This window comes from Condylura cristata, unplaced genomic scaffold, assembly GCF_000260355.1.
Source record: "Condylura cristata isolate star-nosed mole 26May11 unplaced genomic scaffold, ConCri1.0 scaffold00010, whole genome shotgun sequence".
Classification (NCBI taxonomy): Eukaryota; Metazoa; Chordata; class Mammalia; order Eulipotyphla; family Talpidae; genus Condylura; species Condylura cristata.
In genome coordinates this window covers 34,953,145-34,973,820 of record NW_004567111.1, presented here as the reverse complement: position 1 = coordinate 34,973,820, position 20,676 = coordinate 34,953,145, and the positions used below count along the sequence as shown (strand labels likewise).

General features: G+C 34.5%; 1 protein-coding gene across 2 annotated transcripts in view; it reads left to right on the top strand.

Annotated features, from left to right (window-relative positions):
- VWA8 (von Willebrand factor A domain containing 8) overlaps positions 1-20,676 on the top strand; it is a 278,183-nt gene that overhangs the window by 121,389 nt on the left and 136,118 nt on the right. For both annotated transcript variants that reach the window (XM_012723268.1, XM_012723269.1), the window contains exons 23-26: positions 12,382-12,457; positions 14,067-14,202; positions 16,331-16,450; positions 18,967-19,172. In XM_012723268.1, the coding sequence (XP_012578722.1) occupies positions 12,382-12,457; positions 14,067-14,202; positions 16,331-16,450; positions 18,967-19,172 (538 nt within the window). The remainder of the gene's footprint in view (positions 1-12,381; positions 12,458-14,066; positions 14,203-16,330; positions 16,451-18,966; positions 19,173-20,676) is intronic.

Below are 20,676 nucleotides of genomic sequence, written 5' to 3'. Positions count from 1 at the left end.
TATTCATCCTATATTAATTCACTCATGTCATTGTAAATATCAGGTCCTCGTTGTTTGCCAGTGGCTGTGCAGATACTGATGATGTATACAGATGACGATAATGATCTCAACTTAGAGGTGTGTGTCAGTGGGGGAGAATTCAACAACGTGTGTAAATCAGAAAACAGACACATGCAGTCTCTTTGGGAACCTGGAGAGGTGGTACCCACCTGCTAAGTGTATGTGTGTGATTGGGTGAAAGGTGTCTGAAGAAGTTGGCTCTGAATGGGTCTGAAGGGGTAAGTAGGCATTTTCTAAATGCAGGTCAAAAGGACAGTGGCATTGTGATGATTAAAAATAGGCTATCTAAAAACCAGGACATGAGAGGCAGCTTGCTGTGGCATGGGATAAATGTGTGTTGATGACAAGAGAAACATGTGAGCTGTATAGCAGCTTTATAGGCCTTGCTGAAGTTGGAGTTTATTCTGGGTGTAATGTGATGGAGTTAAAGCAAGAAATATTATGCCCAGAGTCTATGGGCAGGTCAGAATCAGCTAAAACTTGACTCAAAGAAAAACACTAGCAGGTTATTAGAGTAATCCAGATAAAATTGTTGGGGCTGAAAAAATATATTGACAATGAGAATAGAAGGAAGGGACATATTTAAATAAGTTTAATTGGCTAATTTTAGAAGCCTTGACAGCTATATGGAAGTTGGTGGGGTCAGAACTGAAGACTAACCTGCACCTTAGGTACAGTCTCCCTGCCTTGAGGCAAGTGCTTTGTGTGGGTCCTAGTGCCTAGTAGACACCCAACAGCTATTTGCTGAAATGACTAGTTAAGTGCTGATTTTCAAACTCCCCTATGATTACCCATCCCTACAAAGGAGTACTAGTTTCAGACTTGATTAGGCTTCTCTAACTGCATTTTAGTAGTGATGTAACCTGAGCTGTTTACAACACTGCTTTGTGGATGGTTACTGTTAAAACAGCTGCCTTTCTCCTTCACATTTTTATGTGTTTTCTGTGTAAAATCAAGAGATAAAATGAAATATAAAGCTGTACCATTGATCATTTTAAATCAGATAGCTTGGAGAGTATGGTGGCATGCTTAAAAGCATAGTGCACTGGTCATGGGGCCGAGTGTATGACAATCGGTGCAAACTAGACGTTTGGTGTGACAGTGATCGCATGTAGATTATGATGTTCTCTGTCCAAAAGTCTCATGCTGTTATGAGCCAGTGTCACCTCGATATTAGTGTATCTCAAAAATCACAGCATAATCTAACATACAAAGCTTTCCTCAGGCTGAAGAAAACTGAATGCAAATTTTGAAACCCACAAAGTCCCAGAATAAATAAATGTTTTGGGAGAAAATAGAAATCATAAAAGCTTTCTGAAGTTTCATGGAAATAATTATTATTAACCCACCAAGACATTCTTAGCACTGATAAGAGTAAAAGACAACTGAAGACTTGTCAGATTCAGCTGCACATATAATGTCGGGGGTTCTCTTTGTGTCTTATTTTCCCTCCTATGAGTTTTCTTGACTGTTGTAGAACTATTTTTATCTGTACTTGGGCAACAATTTTCTTGCCTTTCCTCTTTTTTTTTTTTAATATGCCTCTACTGGTCAGTTTTACAAAGTGAATTATGCTAGGACCTCTAAAATTTCCTTGTAGGTTACTAGGTTGTTTTTTTTTTTTTTTAAGATTTATTTATTTGTGCATACAGAGCTGGGGTACAGGCCAGAGGCTCAGGGGTGGTGAGAGGCCTCACCAGAGACAGAGTGGGGAACAAAACAGGCAGATTGACGAAGTACACTGCTGAGGGGAGCAGCGGGCAGGCCAGGAGAGGTCTGCCATGCCAGGTGGTCACCTCCGGGGAAGGCGGGGATCAAACTCATGCGGAAGTGGCTTTAGCTTCTTAGTGCTGTGCTTTAACCTGCTGCACCACCAGGGAGGGCCCGGTTATTAGGCTTTTAATAACATTTTACTCTTCTCTAGAAGAGCAATCCCTCTATTAAATAAATATGTATATAACAGCTATACTGTGCCAAGCACTCTTCCAAACACTTCTCAAATTGTATCTCTTTACTGTTCACTACAATTCTGTGAGATCAGTACTGTTACCATGTCTGTTTTGCAAGTGAGGACACTGAGGCACAAGCAGGATTAACATCCTGACTGGGGTCACACAGCTGGCTTCCTACAGTTGGGCTTTAATCCTGTGCTCTAGCCACTGTGTTTGTATTTTATTAAGTTCTTCACTAAAGAGCTATTCATGTGTTGACCAATTCATACATTTTATACTTCAGTCTATGAATAAAAGCTTGCTTTTTTTTTTTTTTTTTAGTTCCTAATCCATGGACTTGATCCCAAGTACATTCTTTTGGCTGGCTAGTCCATATTGTGCTGTTTTGGGTAATAGTAATATTCTTACTAAATTTTACTTTGTTTTCTTGATCACTTTTGCATATTCATAACTCTATTTCATCTCTTAATCATGCCTCCCCTGAGATATATCATCAATATTTTTTTCTTACTAGAAATATCCCTTTATTTATTTATTTATTTTGCATGTAAGTCCATTCTTTATTTTTACATCATTCTTCATGTTGTGCCCTTTTCCATCTCAGTTATAATCCCCATGGACTTCCCACCACCAGTTCACCCGTGTGCTATCACCACAGTCTGTGTACCTTGCCTACCCCATTTTTGATCCCATTCCTCACTCCACCATTATATAATATACCTGGTATATAGTTGTTTGTTGCTTTTTGTCACTACCATTGCTCCCCCCCCCCCCCCCCCATCTCTCACACTCCTGCTATGAGTGAAACCATCCGGTATTTTTCTTTTTCTTTCTGGCTTATTTCACTAAGCGTGACCCCTTCCAGTTCCATCTCATCGATAAATTTATTAGTTCTTTTTTCTATTCTGTCACCAAGTGATCCCTAAAAAACATAAAGTTAAATCCTATGGTCTTTTTGTGCTGCTCCTCTCAAGCAATGCTGCTTTGCTTCTTTGGGTGCATCATGCACTGAATAGTTGTGGGTTTTAGAGGCTGGTGAGTCAGAGCTGCAAACAGACCTTGAAACTGAAGAGAGCAGCAAGTGGCTTGCTGTAGGCTTTTTTGGAAGATGAGACTAGAAACAAGGAGGATCCTGTGGGATTCTTCTTCATTTTTATTTTCTAAATCACAGGCTTCATAAGCTTGAGAACCACTGATGCAGTGTCTATTTTTTCTTAGTTTTCTTATACTCCATGCCACTAGAGAATAGTCACATTCCTTTCAAGTGTTATGTATTTCTTCAGTTTGAGAAAAACTTTAAACATCCAAAAAATTTAAACAAAAGTATGTAACACATACTCAAATGTAACAACCCTTCATATTTTTTCTCAAATTTGACTCTACTCTTCCTTATGCAGAAATAAAATGCTGTAATTATAGCTGGATGCCCCTTTAACTACCACCTTCAATCTCATCTCCTCTTCTTCAGTCACTATTATCAATTTAGTTTTTGTTTCCAGTACTGTTTTTTTTTAACTTGAAAATTATTTTATGTCAAGAAAATCACTACTTCACACTAATTTCCACTGTAAAGTCTGTGAAGGAGGGCATCTAGAGAGTACTTGGAAACTCGTTATATTTCCTAACTCTATCCCTTGCCTTTATGCATATGTCCCATTTGGCTATTTCTTGGTTGTAGCCTTTATATTAAACCAACAGGTGTATTAGTAAGAAAGGTTTCTTCCTGCTTCCTACATTCTGCAAGCTGTCCTAGTAAACTGCTGAACAGAAAAGTTATGGGACTCTGGTTTATGGCTAGTTGATTAGAAGAAAACTTGGGATTTGCAATTCATGTCTGAAGAAGGAACACTGTTGCTGGACTGGGTTCTGTGGAGTCTGTGCTAACTCCATGTAGCCAGTGTTGGAGCTGAATTGGCTTTAGGATACCAAGTGTTTCAGAATTGCTGGGTGTGAAAAACAGTTGGTGTCAGAAGTACTAAAAGGTAGAAATAGATCATGCATGCCTAAAATGTCTCATGCTTTCACACTAAAAAAATTTGAAATACAGTCTCCAAACATGTGATAAATAAAAAAGTAATATGCATGAAGAATTTCAGTGAGTTTTTAGTGGATTTATTCAAAATATAAAATGTGTCTCTGTCCAGTTAGTTTGCAGAACCACTGATTGACATCAGGAAAGATGAAAATACCCAAGTTTAATGTAACAGAAAACCTTTGTATGTTTGATGTATGAGAGAAAATATTTTTTATCCAGTATCAAAATAAATTGAATTTAGAACTAGACCCTTGCTTACACAAATAATAAAGTGTATCAGTCACATTGTTCTCTCCAAAAATCCTTCTTTAATTTTTAGTGAGAACAAAAATGTTTTATATTTATGTCAACAAAATAAAATCTAAAAATGTTTTTAAGTTACTATTTCTCTTTTTATCATTAACTCACCTTTTGTTTCTATTTTTATATGTTTTAGAAAACACCTACTCCAAAAAGCATTTTTATTGGTAGTGCATGCATAGCCACCAACCTGGAACTGGCTCTTTGATTGCCCATGTGATTATCATAATTACATAACCCCCTTCTAAATAGTGAGCTTCTCTTCAGGGAGGGCTGTCTTTTAACTGTCACTACCCTGATGTCTGGAGTAAAATAGATGCTTAATAGACATTTTTAAATGAATAAATACAAGTTCTTTTTTCCCATCCATCTCTGAGTCATCTCTTTAGAGTCCTCTCTCTGAAGTGGGTAAGATGGGGGATTCTCCATTTCCATGAAATAAAAGTGTAGCTTTTATTTCAGATATTTAAGAAAACTATACACTCCAGCTCTCCCTATATCCAGCTCCATTGCCCCCGATGGAGATATATTCTAGAGATGCTCAGTAGCTCCAGATACTGTCTCATAGCTCCAAAACTCTTCTTGTCTGTTTTGCAGCCTGGAACACCTTTTACCCACCCCTTCTGGTTAAGATCATACTCAGTCATCAAGATACCCTGTTCTCTTCAGTCATAATTAATTGCCTTCTCTGTGTCCCATCAAACTTTGTTTTAATTTCTATCATATAGCCCTTATCACTTTCCATCATGAATTATATTTAATTGTCTCACATCTAATTAGTTATGTGAGCTTCTTGAGAGCAGGGTCTCTGAACTGATTTTCATTTCACAAGCATTCATGACTAATAATCTGCTTTACACATTGGAAATATATAGTATTTGTTTAAAACATTCATGCATTCACTGTTTAGGTAAACACCATGCAACATCTGATAAACACCAGATGTATCAAGAAAGATGATATCTACTTATCTATATGTGGTGTCGACATGGGGACAGTCATTGAACAACAGGGCTTAAGGGTAAAGTCCTTTCTATGGGACAGTTCATTCAGATGGGAGAATAGAGGTGAGAAATAACTAATAGTTCAGGAGGTTATATATGAGCTGCATCTTTAAGGACTAGGTCTTCACAGTTTGTTAAAGTGGGGAGAGGAAAAGAAAAATCTTTCCAGGGAAACTATGAGGCGTAAGGAACTACCAGTAACTACAGCGCAGTCTGAGGGTACATGATAGAAGTAGATGGCTGGAATGCATCCATTTCAACAAACATTTACTATAAACTGGAGCACCTATTATATACTTGTTACTTTTCTAAATATGTGTAATTACATTATAACAAAATAGCCAAAAACACCAGAGTCCATGTTTATATTCTAGTTTCTAGTGATAAAAAGAGAACAATTTAATTAAAATGTGTAATATGTTGGATAGTAAGTGTTATGGGGGGAAAAGAAAGTGGTGAAGGGGGATGGAGTAGGATTTATAATTTTAGTAGATTATTTAGGGAAGGGCTCTGATAGACAGTAGCCAATATCCAGTCTTTCACCTCTATAAACCTGCCTGTTTAGTAAAAGTCATTTATGTATTAAGTGCTTGCTTTTCTTTTAATGTGGATTTAGAGATATAATAATCTAAAATAGCAATAATACCTAAACTCAGTGATAACAAGACAAATCAACAACATCTTCATACATACCCTGAAAGAGTAAGTAGAAGAAAGTGCTCAGGAATGAGAGAATGTGTGAATCACCGTTTGCCATAACCTATTTGCTATCTTTATTTAAAGGTGGAGTTACTGAAATCTCTACCAGCAGAAGTCAGGATATAGTACACATACTACCTTTTCAACATCATTCTGGAGCTCTGCCTCAGTGATTATCTTGACAAAGTTCATGAAGCAGTAGAAGAAGAAGAAAAAAGATTGTCCTTTCTAACTACTCACTTATTTAATTTTGGGTTCAGGAAATAATGTGATAGACACCAGGCCACAAAAAGCTGCCAGATGCTGAGCTTGCTACGCAGTGTCCGCTCAACCCAGTTTCCAGAAGGATCTTTTTCTGAGAGTGACTTAAATATCTTTGTATTGAAATTGCAGAGTACGTTATGGAATGCTGTTCAAAACACCTAGCCAATTTTAAGAGAGAATACAAGATGACAAATATGCTTAGAGTTGCTTTATTCCACTGACATTTAATTGATTAGAGGTATTTATTCCTTCTTCTCTTCTGTTAAGTGACACTGGAAAATAGAGTGGGGTTGAAACAAACAAACTCTTAACTTTTGCTGCTATAAATAGTGTATATTGTTTTCTTATGATTCAGTAGTATCTTTAAGAAAATTTATCATTGGAAACTTAAGATAGATAAATTATGGAAAACTTAAACAGATTTCCTTGAAGAGTTCTTCAAATACAGTGCTTATTACCATATTATCCATTTGACTCAAATGGGACATTGAGAGTATTTTCCAGTTGACATACAACCAGAAATGAAGGTGAAATAATTCATGGCTTATAGTATACCAAATACTATTATGACATTACAGGGAGGTATGTTTTGGGTTAGTAATCAAAATGTCTGCCCCACTTCATGCAGAGCTGATGAACTTGCAGTGTGCTAGTTTCTTATTTGTCTTAAAATGTTTTGTTTTAAATTAGCTAGAGTAAAGTATGTCTTGATTTTTTACCTCATGAAAGACATAGTTCACACTGTACCAAAGATTACCAAAGATGGTATATCATTAATTACTTTGTTTTGGTTTAGTTCCTTTGCTTTGTTTTTCAGTATTCTACATATTAAGTGATGCAGTTTGATACTTGTTTTTAGTGTTGTTTTGTTTGTTTTTTGAGGTAACATTGGCTTATAACACTTTGTGATTCAGAGGCATAGATCATATTGCACATATAAGTGAAACCATAAAATATGTCTTTTTTCTGACTTCATTCACTTAGCATAATCTCCACTTCTATCCATGCTGTCACAAATGGCAAATTTTATCTTTATTTTTAGTAGCTGAATAGAATTTCACTGTGTATATGTACCACATCTTCTTCATCCACTCACCTGCCTTGGGCACTTGGGTAGTTCCGTAGCTTGGCCATTCTAAATAGTACTGCAGTGAACATAGGAGTGCATATAATCCTTTTGAATAGTGTTTTTATTCTTTTGAGCAGGTATCTAGGAGTATCTTGCTGAATCACATAATATATATTTCTAAGAGAGTCTTGTAAGATAAATATGATCTTGCTGGATAATATAATCTGTATACTTTAGCAGTCTACATTCTGATCAACAGTGCATTGGGGTTGCATTTTCTCCATACCCTCGCCAACACTTTTTTCTGGGGTTTTTTGTTTATTCTTATATGATCCATTTTCATGGCAGTGAGATGACATCTGTCTTATTGTGTTTTCGATTTGCTTTTTCCCTGATAATAAGTGTACCTGTTAGCCATCTGTACACCTTCCTTGGAGAAGTGTCTGTTTAACTCTTATGCCCATTTTTCAACTGGATTCCTTTTTTTTTTTTTTTCTATTTAAACTCAACATAGTTTTAAATGTTTATCTTCCATCAAATGACAGTTTTGCTGTGGTTATTCTCTACCTGCTATTCCCAGCAAGAAGCTACCTCTGAAGAGTAAAGTGTTGCATATAGTAAATTTCCTTCCATAAATATTGTCCCCATCATGTCTTCCTTCCTCTTATGGTTTGTTAGGATTTTTTGCATCTGGACATATTAGTGATGAGTGATTGGCTATTAGATAAACTATTTGTGCTCCAAAACAACTATTTAAAGAGCTGGTATCTTTTTAGTCATTTTGGCAGAAACACTAAATATGCTGATCACACTAGGATCGTTAACTTTCTTTCAAAGGAACTTTTGAAAGAACTTTTCTTTCAAAACATTCAAGTCACGTAATAGTAATACTGCTCTGTTACCTTCCTTACTTTTTATTCTAGGATATTCCTTAATATCTTCTATTTTAATTTCCTCTGTAGAGAGGGGTAACCTGGGGTTTCAAGAAATTATTGCTCAAACTAGGAGGACCAGACTTAAACCCAGAGCTGGCTTTCGACACAGCAATAACCATCGCTAATTTGTTTCTTCCTTTTTGTGTATTACTAGCTGGCAACATTGCTTATAATATGTACTGCTTCTGCTTTAAGGGTCTGGTCTGGGGATGTCTCTTTCCCAACATGTTTTTTGGCAGGAGTAGAAGGGTGCTGTGCTGCTATTTAGCAGAGAGCCCAGAATGTTTGTAAACATTGATTAATTCTTAAATGTGTTTGTGTCATCTCTAAGTATCATTCTCTGTGTTGTTGATTGTAATTATTATTAATGCTCCTTTTCTTTCATTAGTTATTTCAAATAAGCATTGTGGAAAGGCTCTTCTTAACATTGCCATGAATTTCTGCACCTGAAAAAATATTCTAACAGCACTTACTGTTTTAATCAGTACTGTTATGCTTAAATCTTTTTAGCAAAAAGTGTCATAAAATTCTATATTCAAAATCATTAAGAATTGAGCAAATACATAGTATTACCTAGGTGCCATATATTCTTTCCTTTCTCATGTTTCACTTCTAGAGTGAACTATTCCTAATTGTCATTTATACTTTAATGAAATAACAGAGAAAATTGTCATCTTTCTTCCTTCTTATGTTGACCTATCAGTTTTTCTAAAAACTAATCATCAACCAATTGAAATACAACTCATTAAAATAACATCCTCAAAATAAATATCACTATTTTGAGCTTTGCACCTCAATAAATGAGAAAATAATAGCCTAATGTACCTTTACAAGCAAAATTTCAGAACAGAGTGTGCTAGGTCTCCAGAGGCGGATTTTCATATTGACAAAAACCTGTTTTACAATCTAGTTTACTTGTATTGAATCTGGATCCATTTAAAATTACCATTGAAATAATAACTCCAATTTAAATAAAGGCTTTAAAATCACAAAGTTAAAAGAATAAGATATAGCACCACATATCTTTAGTTTGCCCCATTATCAACACAGTTGTTATTTAATAAATAGCTATAGTGCATAAGATAGCGAGAGGTGAGAACAATTTTAGCAGTTAGCTGACCATTCTAATTAATTCATCAAGTATTACTGGGAACTGTTACATACTGGAAAGCCATCTCTTTGAAACTTTAAGGAAATGTGATTTAGATGTATTTTAGTATTTCTTCTCCCCAGTAATGTTGAAATTGTTGACTCTTAAAATTTTTGTATGTCTGTGTTTCAGAGATGTTCTTGAAAAGATCTCATTAGATCTGAAATTTTTGTAGCAATATCTTAAAGTAATTGCTTATTTGTGTGGAGAATTAATATCTTTTGACTCAAGATGCTCATATAGACCATTGATTTTAATCAAAATATATAAAAAAAGAATCAGTTACTTTTGAGAGTCAGTTTATAAGCTACCAGAGGCAATAGTGGCCAACTTCTCATTTGTTTAGTTGAAGCTTTTAATACTTACATTGAAAAGCAAGTTTTTTTCTTTTGGAACTAAGTACCATGCAGAGGATAATGGATTGTTTTCTGTTCTTATGTAATCAGTGGCATTTACTGAAATATAAACCAATCCATTTTTGTAAGTTGAATATCATCTTACAAATTTTAGTAGCTTTCCATTTTGTTTTCTATTGACATATAAGATATGGTAATAATAATAATAACAGAACAAAACCACCTTAGCCTATACATTCCTCTTTGTCACAGACTACACTGAAATCCATGATTCCCCTTTCAGTTACCATCATTATAGTTCCTTTTGAAATTTATCTGAATTGTGCTTGTTCCTTTAAAATTATGATTTTTATTTCTAGCACAAATGTCTTGTAAGGAATCTAATTTGACAAGTTGATGCTATCAGAATTCAAGTATTATAGAGCAATTTTACTTGCCTTGTTTTTAAGTTGGAATACAACTTGTATTTTCCATTAATCTGCTATGAAACACTATAGTTATTAAGGTAACAACTAAATTTTCTTTCTGTTGACACTGATACAAAATTCCTTTTTCCATTTTGGTTCTGGGAAGTGTCATGTTATTGCCACTAAATATGTGACAACTGATGTGAAAAATTCATTATATTGCTATAAAACTCCATATGAACGTTTCTTTCTCTTCCTCACCTGCCCCTTCTGTATTGAGATTCCATTTAAACTCTGTTCTTATTTGTTTAAAATCCTAAAAGTTAATTGTAGCAGGAAATAGCATAAATTATGTCCTATAGTAATGAGGATGTGATTTAATGATTTAAGTATTATATTACATAAGAAATATGTTATTCACACTGAAACTTGGTAAACACCAAAAAATTGTTACCGTGTATTTTCACTTTCCTTAATATCCCCATAGGCTTTATTTTAGACACATTTTCATTTGAATTTTAGAAAAGAAAGAATAATAGTATTGGAGTCTTTTTAAAGCACACTGCTAAGGCTGTGGGAAGCAGCAGATCAGATTAGAGCCTCCACACTCATAATAGCCAGCGTCAGTGTGGTGGGAGCTCAGTATAGACAGAAACGGCAGTCAGTCAGTATATTCATATATTAATTTATTCAACAAATAATTACTAAATTCTTACTGTGAGCCAGAAATTCATTAACTGCTGGTAATAGAGTAAGAGACAATGTAGATAAGGTGTAAACTTTTAGAGTTTATAGGATATGTAGAAAGATTGATAATAGATTATATTAAGGACTGAAATGGAGGCAATTCAGGACTCAAAGGGAACAAACAGCAAGGTATGTTCAAAGGGATCGCTAAGATCAACATTCTATAGTAAAATCTGATAGATAGATAGAAGCTAGACAAGGAACTTTGTCACATAGACACCAATAAAAATAACAAAAAGCTACAGCCAACATACATTACACTCTTTCCCTATGCCATATACTGTGCTAGCTGCTTTTCAAGTATCCTGTCAATGATCCTTCTGGGTGGGTTTTATTATGTACTCAAGAACATATAGGTAATAAAGAGCAAGAAATAGAATTTGACTCCTAGTTGGTCTGACTCCAAGGTCCTCTCTCAACTGTGTACAACTGTCTTTCAAAACAATTATTGATTTTGATTAAATTTGTTTTCCAAAGGCAAAATAATGGTTTGAAAGCTATATTAAGTTTGACTTTGCAATTAATGTGATAGTTACTACATTTTAAAAAATAGACATGCCTTTCTAATTTTAATAGATGTGGTAAAATTTGGCATTTGGGTAGAAGTTTCAGAAGTATATTAGAGCACTTGTTGTTGTTGTTGTTCTAAGATAGAATTCATGTAGAAGATGAGATACAAGATTGAGCCCCTTAAAAATATCTGACTTCACCTATTACCTAAAACTTCTCTACAGACATTTTTGGCTAGGTTATTATAATCACAGGTTTTGTGTAAATCACATATTTCATATGAGGAGGTGTAACAATATCCAGATAGGTCACAGTTAATACTCTTAAAGATACTAATCTTTATGGGGATCAGGTAAATAAACTGTGGATTTGACAATGTTAATGGATTGTCCTAATCCTGGCAAAAATATTCAAATGTCATGATGTAACTCACGTTTTTAGAATGAGGGCAAGCAGTCTAGCTTTCAAACCCTGTGACAACATATTGGGTTTGAACATGTACTTCATAGACTAGCTTTGATTGCCATGTGACTACCATCACCAAATTAACAATAACAACTATTTTTAAATAATACTATATGTATATATGTTTAAAGTTTCTCCTTACCATCAGGAGGTGATTTTGGAGAATAAAAAAAAAAAATCACAAAAGAAGTGACCAGGAGGTTAAAGAGAAGAACCTGGATAATCTGTACCTCTGAATTAATTCCCAAACCCTGGTCATGTAGTTACAACCACAAAACACTGCTGCTGAGTAGAGTTTCATATTCTATCATCATACATTTTGAGTAGCAGGGTAGTATAGAATAAGAAAAAAAGTTTTCATATTGTATTTTTATTCATGCTCAATCATCACTCTTTCTCTTACTAATTATGTGTTGGTTTAACTTTAGGGACACCACCGTACAAACCCTTACTCTTCAGCCTTCTGTTAAAGATGGACTTATTGTGTATGAAGACTCGCCTTTGGTTAGTAATTCAGTTTTGTGAATATCTCAACTGCAGTTTTTAAAATACTACCTGTATTTCAATCTTTGAAAAAGAAAATCTTTCTTAAATTCTAGTATAATTCATATTTAACAAGAAAGCACTCATTTCTGTGTCATTTTGGGAATGAATAATTTAATTACAAATTAAGTGGGTGTGATGTGTTACTCTATTCTCTCTCCACAAAGAGTGTTAGTGAATGATAGAAATTCTCTATTTTTTTCCCTTTCCAGAATTTAAAAGTAAACAAAATTTGCTGTTATTTTCAAACTTGTAGAGCTGAAATTAAGTAATGTTCCTAGAATTTTTTTAACTGATTTTAATGAGTAAAAGATACTATTTCAGTAGTTTGGGAAGCTTGGCAAACCTAATTTCCAGCATCTCATATAGTACCCAAGAAATCCCAGCTTGCCAAGCACATCCCTCTGTATAGATAAGTCCTTTGCAGCAGTGGCACAAATGGTTAAACAAACCATCTTGAAAACGTCAGTGATCTATAGCCCAATGTTTGGAGTCTGGAGATTCTGCCAGGGTAGGCTTGAACTTTTATTGAACAGGGATATTGAATTTGAGAATAGTGGCTACTTGCTTTCTTTTTTTATTCAGTTTGATTTTTTTATCCTAATTTTTTTTAAATATCCTTACCAGGTATTTGTTTGTTTTAGTAGAGTGAAAAAGTGAATCACCTTTTTCTTAATCTTAATGTCTTATATTTAAATTCATTGGGTATCCCTTCTATCTACTTCCTTAAAAATGTTTTTAAGTTTTTCTAGCTTTCACATTTCTTCTCATCTTTCACCTCGTCACCTAACATCTATGACTCTTTTATTTTTCACTCTTTCTAATTATTTGTCAAAACTAGATTTCACCTCAGCAAAACTCTTCAGATCAATCTAATGCTTTTATTTCCATTTTTTCGTACCTCCTACCCTAAAATTGGATTGCCAGATCACTTTCTAGCAACATTATTTTCGTTATCTTCTTTTAATCTAGTGTGCTTACAGCTGTAATGATAACTATATTAAAAATATGGTTTTAGGTTCTATTCTTATAATTTTGAACTCCCATAAATATTTGTAATATTTAATTACATCCCATTACTTTAGGAGGTAAAGATACATATTTCTTAAGCCATTAGCTCTGTCTCAGGTCCTTAATAGTAGAGACTTTGTCTACCCTTTCATATCCTAAACTTATACATTGTTTTAGAGTCATAACAAATGTAATGATCTAAAATTGACTCATGGTGGTGTCTCACCTTCCTACCCTCTTGGCACTGTGATTTCTCTTTTTCATGCTTGTTTTAACTATTTCCTTTCTCAACCCTATGATGCAAGATGTTATAGACATCATCGCAATAGAAATAACTCTCATATTAAAGTGAAATACAATGGTTACTTTAGAATTATCAGGTTAATAACCATTTGAAGCTTTCAGTGGAGTTCATAAAATTTGTTTTCAGCTCTGTTATTTGTGTGTTATTATAGTAATCCTAAATTTTAAAATCAGCTATTTGAATCTAAAGTAGTGATGAAATGTTTTAAATGGTTGCTTTCATTTTTTTGTTTATGGTAACTATTTTATTTTCAAGGTTAAATCAGTAAAGATGGGTCATATTCTGGTAGTAGATGAAGCAGACAAGGCCCCAACAAATGTAACTTGTATTTTAAAAACTCTAGTAGAAAATGGAGAAATGATTCTTGCAGATGGGAGACGCATTGTTGCAAGTGAGTATTTAAAAACACACACACACTTTTTTCTTCATTTATGCAGTTTTTACATTTCCAGTATCAAATGACACACTTACTTGTACGAGCAATAATCATAAATTCCATATAATTCAAGTTGTCTGGGTTGACAATCACTTATAAAAATCAGTAGATATGAATCTAGCTTTTAACAGTTTCACTTTTTATGGTCAGAGGTATTTTTGACAGTTTCATTAGTTTTAGAGCAATTCAGCTTCTTATTTTTCTACTCTAAGAATACCAGTTATCCTTTTCATACTTATCTCAATTATTTGTGTGCAATTTAATGTCCCTCACTGTTTTCTGCAATTTTTAAATCTCTCTTATAATTATTACAATATTAAAATTAATATTATGAGTTCATGGTATGACTGTGTATGAATGTATATGTATTTTACACACACACATACCCCTGCCTTAGAAACTGTTATCCTGTTTTTGATTGTCATTCTTTCGTTTTTCTTGTTGTTAGAGAAAATGTAGATAGGTGAGTCTCATTATTCTAACCTACATGGAAAAATCCAGTTTGTCTAATGCACTGTGAGAACAAATTTGAGTTTATAATTTTGAATTTTCATGTCATGAAAATTTATAACTGACAAATGAAAATTTATGTCCCAAAACAGGATAACCAATCAAGTTAAGACAATTAACAAAAATCTTCAACATTCACAGAGAACATGGCAAAGAAGACCCCACTAAATACATACAAATGTATCCCCTGGTGATAATTTTGAATGTTGTCCTCACCAAGACTGTCAGGAAAGATTTCTAGGCAAAATGAGCTTAGAACTCAGCACGAATAAAAGTATTCTAACATTTTGGTGTTACAATGAATTTGTGGGAAAAGCAAGAATTTGATTAGCCTGAACTGTGTCTTACAGAGATCATCCAGACACTCAGGATTATAATTCTGCCTACCCATTTTAGAGACGTTATGAAGGCAGTGAAATGGAAAGGAAAAAAAGAATAGCTGAACAAAATTGTAGCAAAGGAATAATTATCTCTTGGTAACCCTCTACATTTTCTGATACATTTTTAAGCATAATCTAGAAGTAAAGAAGATATAATTTTTAGCTTCTCATTTCTGTGCTTTAACCTACTGCGCCGCCAACCTAATTTTTAAACTCGGGTTGACTGTAACTATACACAGAGCTCCTGAAGCTCTTGAATGGGGTTTTTATTATTTATCACTTCTAGGGCTATGATTTTCATTTCTTTACATCTTTAAATTTAATTTTTTATTGTCATTGGTATTTTGTTTAACCAGTCAATCAAATCTTGCCTTTGATCTCATACCTTTTATTTGTATATTAAACATTAAAAAATATGGTGACATTACTACATGAATATTTGACACATTGAGAGATTATTTCTTGGTATCATAAAGAAGGACAAGTTCTTAGACTCATCTCAATTAAAACTGCATGTGCTTCCAAACTCTCATTTTTTAAAGATAAACAGAGGCATTTAAATAAACCTATTTATGATAAGTGTTTCTTCTTAAAATAACCATTACAAAGCTTTTAGTATCTTCAGTTGTTATCTGGAATAGCAGTTCTATCTCAAATATGTACCAGTCAGTAGAATACAATACCTAGTTCCATTAATACCTCACCAGGGTCCAGTCAAGTTGAGATCACTTATTCCTCAATGTGGATTGTGCTAAGTGATTTACTAGATTTTCAACACCTTATTACATGTGACTAAGTTTAAGGGTGCATGATCTAACAGGAAAAATGCTTAAACTGTATAATATAAGACTCTACACAAATTACAAATTTTGAAGAAAAAATAGCTGCTTATTTTTAAGGAGTAGTAGCATTTCAAACCAAGTTTAATAAGAAAATGGGACAAATTTATTGTTTAGATGTCCATTAAATTTACATGAAAACTCAAGTTCCTGTATAATCTAGTACAAGCTTTATCAGTTTTTATTCTTAAGCAAATTTTCTCAGGACAGTTTTTTTTCTTCTGCAACCAAGTTATCAAAGATTGCTTAGAGCTTTTGTATTGAACAGTGTAGCTAATTATTTTAAAGGCTGTAACTTGATAGTCTTGAGAATTATTAAATATCAGTAAGTAAATAAGATGTTTTGTTTTTCAGATTCTGCTAATGTGAGTGGAAGAGAAAATGTTATAGTGATCCATCCTGATTTTAGGATGATTGTTCTGGCCAACAGACCTGGATTTCCTTTTCTAGGCAATGATTTCTTCGGTACCTTAGGTAAAAACAGTAATGATAATAACAAATCAATACCACCTATACTATGTTAATAGCAAAGGTCTCTTCAAAGGCCATTACTCAGTGCCTGCTGTGGCATAATCATAACTCCTGTATTTGTTATTTTTTAAAAAGATTTATTTATTTATGCATATATAACTGGCTATAAGCCAGAGGTGCAGGGGTGGTAAGATGATTCACGACAGGCAGAGTGGGGAGCAGAATAGGCAGATTGATGAAGTACACTGCTGAGAGGAGCAGTGGGCAAGACAGGAGAGGTCTGCCACACCATGTGGGTCTCCTCCCTGGCTCGGGATCAAACTTGCGCTGAAGTGGCACTGGCGAGCTTCATGGTGTTGCACTTTAACCCACTGCGTTACTAGGGAAGGCCCACTCCTATATTTGCTAATCCCATTTTTAAAAAGGAGAATGTCTGAGAATCAAAGAAATTAGCTATTTTCTGGGATTACTTGCTTCATGATTTTTGGAGCTGCATTTCATGACTGATTTCAGAGCCTGCTTTCTTTTTTTAATTTTTGTTTTAAAGATTTTATTTATACATACAGAACTGTGTTATAGGCCAGAGGTGCAGTGGTGGTGAAAGGATTCACCAGAGACAGAGTGGGGAGCAGAACAGGCAGATCTACAAAGTACACTGCTGAGGGGAGCAGCGGGCGGGTCAGGAGAGGTCTGCCGCGCTATGTGGATTACCTCCCCAGTGGGGATCAAACTCATGCTGAAGTGGCTTTAGCTTCTTAGTACTTTGCTTTAACCTACTTCGCCACCAGGGAGGACCCCGAGACTGCTTTCTTAACAATTAAACCATACTTTATTTAGGACCTCTTGGAATCCAATACAAAATACTGTTTTAGTACTTGTTTTTTGTGACATCTTCCTAACTGTGAAAGGTTTAAGGCCAGCTCTGAGGAGACTGGTTTTCATTGATTAGAAAGACCCTGCTATAAACTTTAGTCATCAAGACCCTTTAAGGGTGTTCTTTACAATGGCAAGTAAGTAATTCAGGATACTGGTAATTTTCACATTGAACATAAAAGCAGGTCCAGTCTCCTAATAGGATTTTTAATCTATCATTTCATTTCCAATGAAATCACCAATGTTCTAAGTATAAGGATAAGCAATATAGCTTGTTCTTCTTTTCTTTTTTAATGTAATCTTTTTCTATTCAGGTAACACTTACTTAAAATACTATGTATGATTCAGAGATACAGAGTCAAGCCTCTGCAGATTGTTACTGCACCATATCTACACAATACACTTACAGTTCTCCACATAGTCCGTTGTGCTCCTTCCCAGATTTGCTGTCCATCCTGCCCCTCTTCCACTGGTAACATCAGCTTTATGTTCAGTCTAAACTGAGACACATAGTTGTGAAACAAGAAAGTATTTAGACAAAGAGTATATTGAAGATGACTAGAAAAAAAAGACAGGTAACCTATCAAGTCACACCCATCAGGGTTACATTAAGACTTTTCTGAGGAAACCGTACAAACAGAGAACAGAAGAAAGCATTCAAAATGTTTTTAAGTAAAATTTACCAGACCAAAATTCTATATCCTGCAAAACTCTCAAAAGAGAGAAATAAAAGCCCTCCTAGACAAATAGGAGGTGAAGGACTTTACAGACATTAGATCTATCCTGTAAGAATTATTTAAAGGAGCTCTTTTAGCAAAATTGAAGGAAGTCCCTTGAATGAACGACAAAATAGCAGTAGTACGTAGTCATATTTCAGAAATCACTTACCAATCCAAAGCATAGTGTGACTGGTTGGTTTAGAAAACAAAACGCAACTTTTTATTGTCTCCAGGAAACACCTTTGAAGTTCAGAGATAAACAAAGGCTCAAATAAAATGATATACAGCTAGAAGCAAATAGGACCCTAAAAAAGACAGGGACAGTTGTTTGTATCAGATAAAATAGACTTCCTGCTTAAAACAAGAGAGAAGAATGTATATTATGTAATAATTAAAGGAAATACATCAAGAAGAAATTTCTCTCCATTATATAGACTATTGTTGACACATCTGAAAACAGCATTGGCAGCAACTCAACAGTGAGGAGGTACTTTACCCCACTTTCATCGATGGACAAATCACACAGAAACTCAAGGGATCAGTAGCTTTAAATACAAAATTAGATCACATAGACTTAATGTGGTGTACCCCCCAAAAGCTTAGTGCACATTCTTCTTTAGTGCACATAGAAAATTCTCCAGTATATACTACATACTAGGGCACAAAACAAGTATCAATAAATTCATGAAAATTGAAATCATAGCATACTTTCTCTGATCCCGATATTTTCAGTTTCTGTTGCATTAGATGGTTACTTTTCACTACCATTTTACTATTGGATGGACATTCTGTATAGTTTTACACATTTGAAAACAGAAGTTCCTTATTGAGCAACCACTTGTTCTTTAAACAACTATTCTGTATTACCTATGGCATTATAATGGATTAGTTTCATACTGAATGTTAATAATCTTTTTTTTTTAATAGGTGATATTTTTAGCTGCCATGCAGTTGATAATCCTAAACCCCACTCGGAGCTCGAGATGCTCAGGCAGTATGGACCAAATGTGCCAGAGCCCATCCTTCAGAAGCTCGTAGCTGCCTTTGGAGAACTGAGGAGTTTAGCTGACCAGGGGACTATTAACTATCCTTATTCTACCAGGGAAATTGTCAACATAGTCAAACATTTACAGGTATGGTACACACATGTGCATAAAGGTTTAGAGAACACATTCAATTTTTTTTTTTAAGAGAGCTTATTCATACTAAGTCAACTTCTATGGATTTAATACTGGTTAAGATGATACAGTATGAAATATTTGTGATCTAAATTTTAAATCAGGAGCACCAATGAACATTTTATGTTTCACTTGTACTTTGATGAGCTTCTGTGCTATGATGGTTTTCAAAGAGCTAGGCATTTGGTGGAGGGTATTGGGGGGGGTGGCGGAAGATAAGAGAGAATGAGATGGCAGGGAAACTTTACTATTGTTTGACTTTTCATGACTATTCGACTTTTTATAACAAGTATCTGAGTGAAAGATATTTTCATTTTAAAAACAGCAGACTTGGAGAGATAAAAGAGACTAGCAACTAACAGTATGGATTATATACCTGTAAATACTTTAAGAATGTTTTATAAGATATAGCAAGAGAGTGAAATTCTTGTAGCATGTCACACTAATAAGCAGTCACTTCAGTAAGGAAACCAAAGCCTCATATAAGTTTCTTCCTTTTTAATTTTTTTTATTTTCTTACATTGTTAGTTTTTTTTTTTTTTTTTTTGGCGGCAGTGGGGGCAGCTTCTTACATCTTTTTAAACTTTTAAACAGTATTTGATTTCTCCCTGCAGGTGTAGTCCCCATAGTCCTCCTACCACCACAGCACCTGTAAACGATCACCATAGTCTCTTCCCTTCCCTGTGTAGACCCTTCTTTTTTCCTCCTCTCTCTGCTGTATGGCTCAGTTCGATGGTCAGACTGCAAGTGTTGTCTTTTTATTGACACTTTGTTCGGTTTTTCTATACTCCCAATATAAATTAAACCATCCAGTATTTAGATTTTTCCTTCTGATTTATTTCACTTAGCATAATCCTTCCAGCTCCATCCATCTAAGTTCTTCTTTTTTAATAAATGATAGCCTCTAAGCTAACAATCACTGTCTAATGACTCTGCCTTATCTCCAGCCCTCCATGGAAAAAAGAAAGATTTATCCTGCCTATAAAACTATATTAAGTCCAACTCAGATTCTAGTATCTAAAGAAAATCAATACAGAGCCAGTAAAGGACCCAGGAAACATCGCTATTGTTTTTGTTTGTTTGTTTGTTTTTTCATTTTTATTTATAAATTTTTACATCATCACTGTTCATTTTTGTACAATGTTTGATTTCTCCTCTTAAATATTGTCCACATAAAATTACCACCTCCAAGAAACCTGTGAACTATCACCATGGACTCTTGTGCTCTTCTCTCCTGTTTTGATTCCCCTTCTCTCCTGTTTTGATCCCCTTTTCTCACCCTCCCCTGCTGATTGTCTCTGATTTACAGCTTGCCTGCCTGTTTTGTCTTTCTTTTTTGCTGATCTCTTGTATGGTTTCTCTATATTCCTCCTATACGCTAAACCATTTGATGTTTTTCCTTCTGACTTATTTCACTGACAATTATCTCTTCCGGTTCCATTCATGTTGCCATGAATGG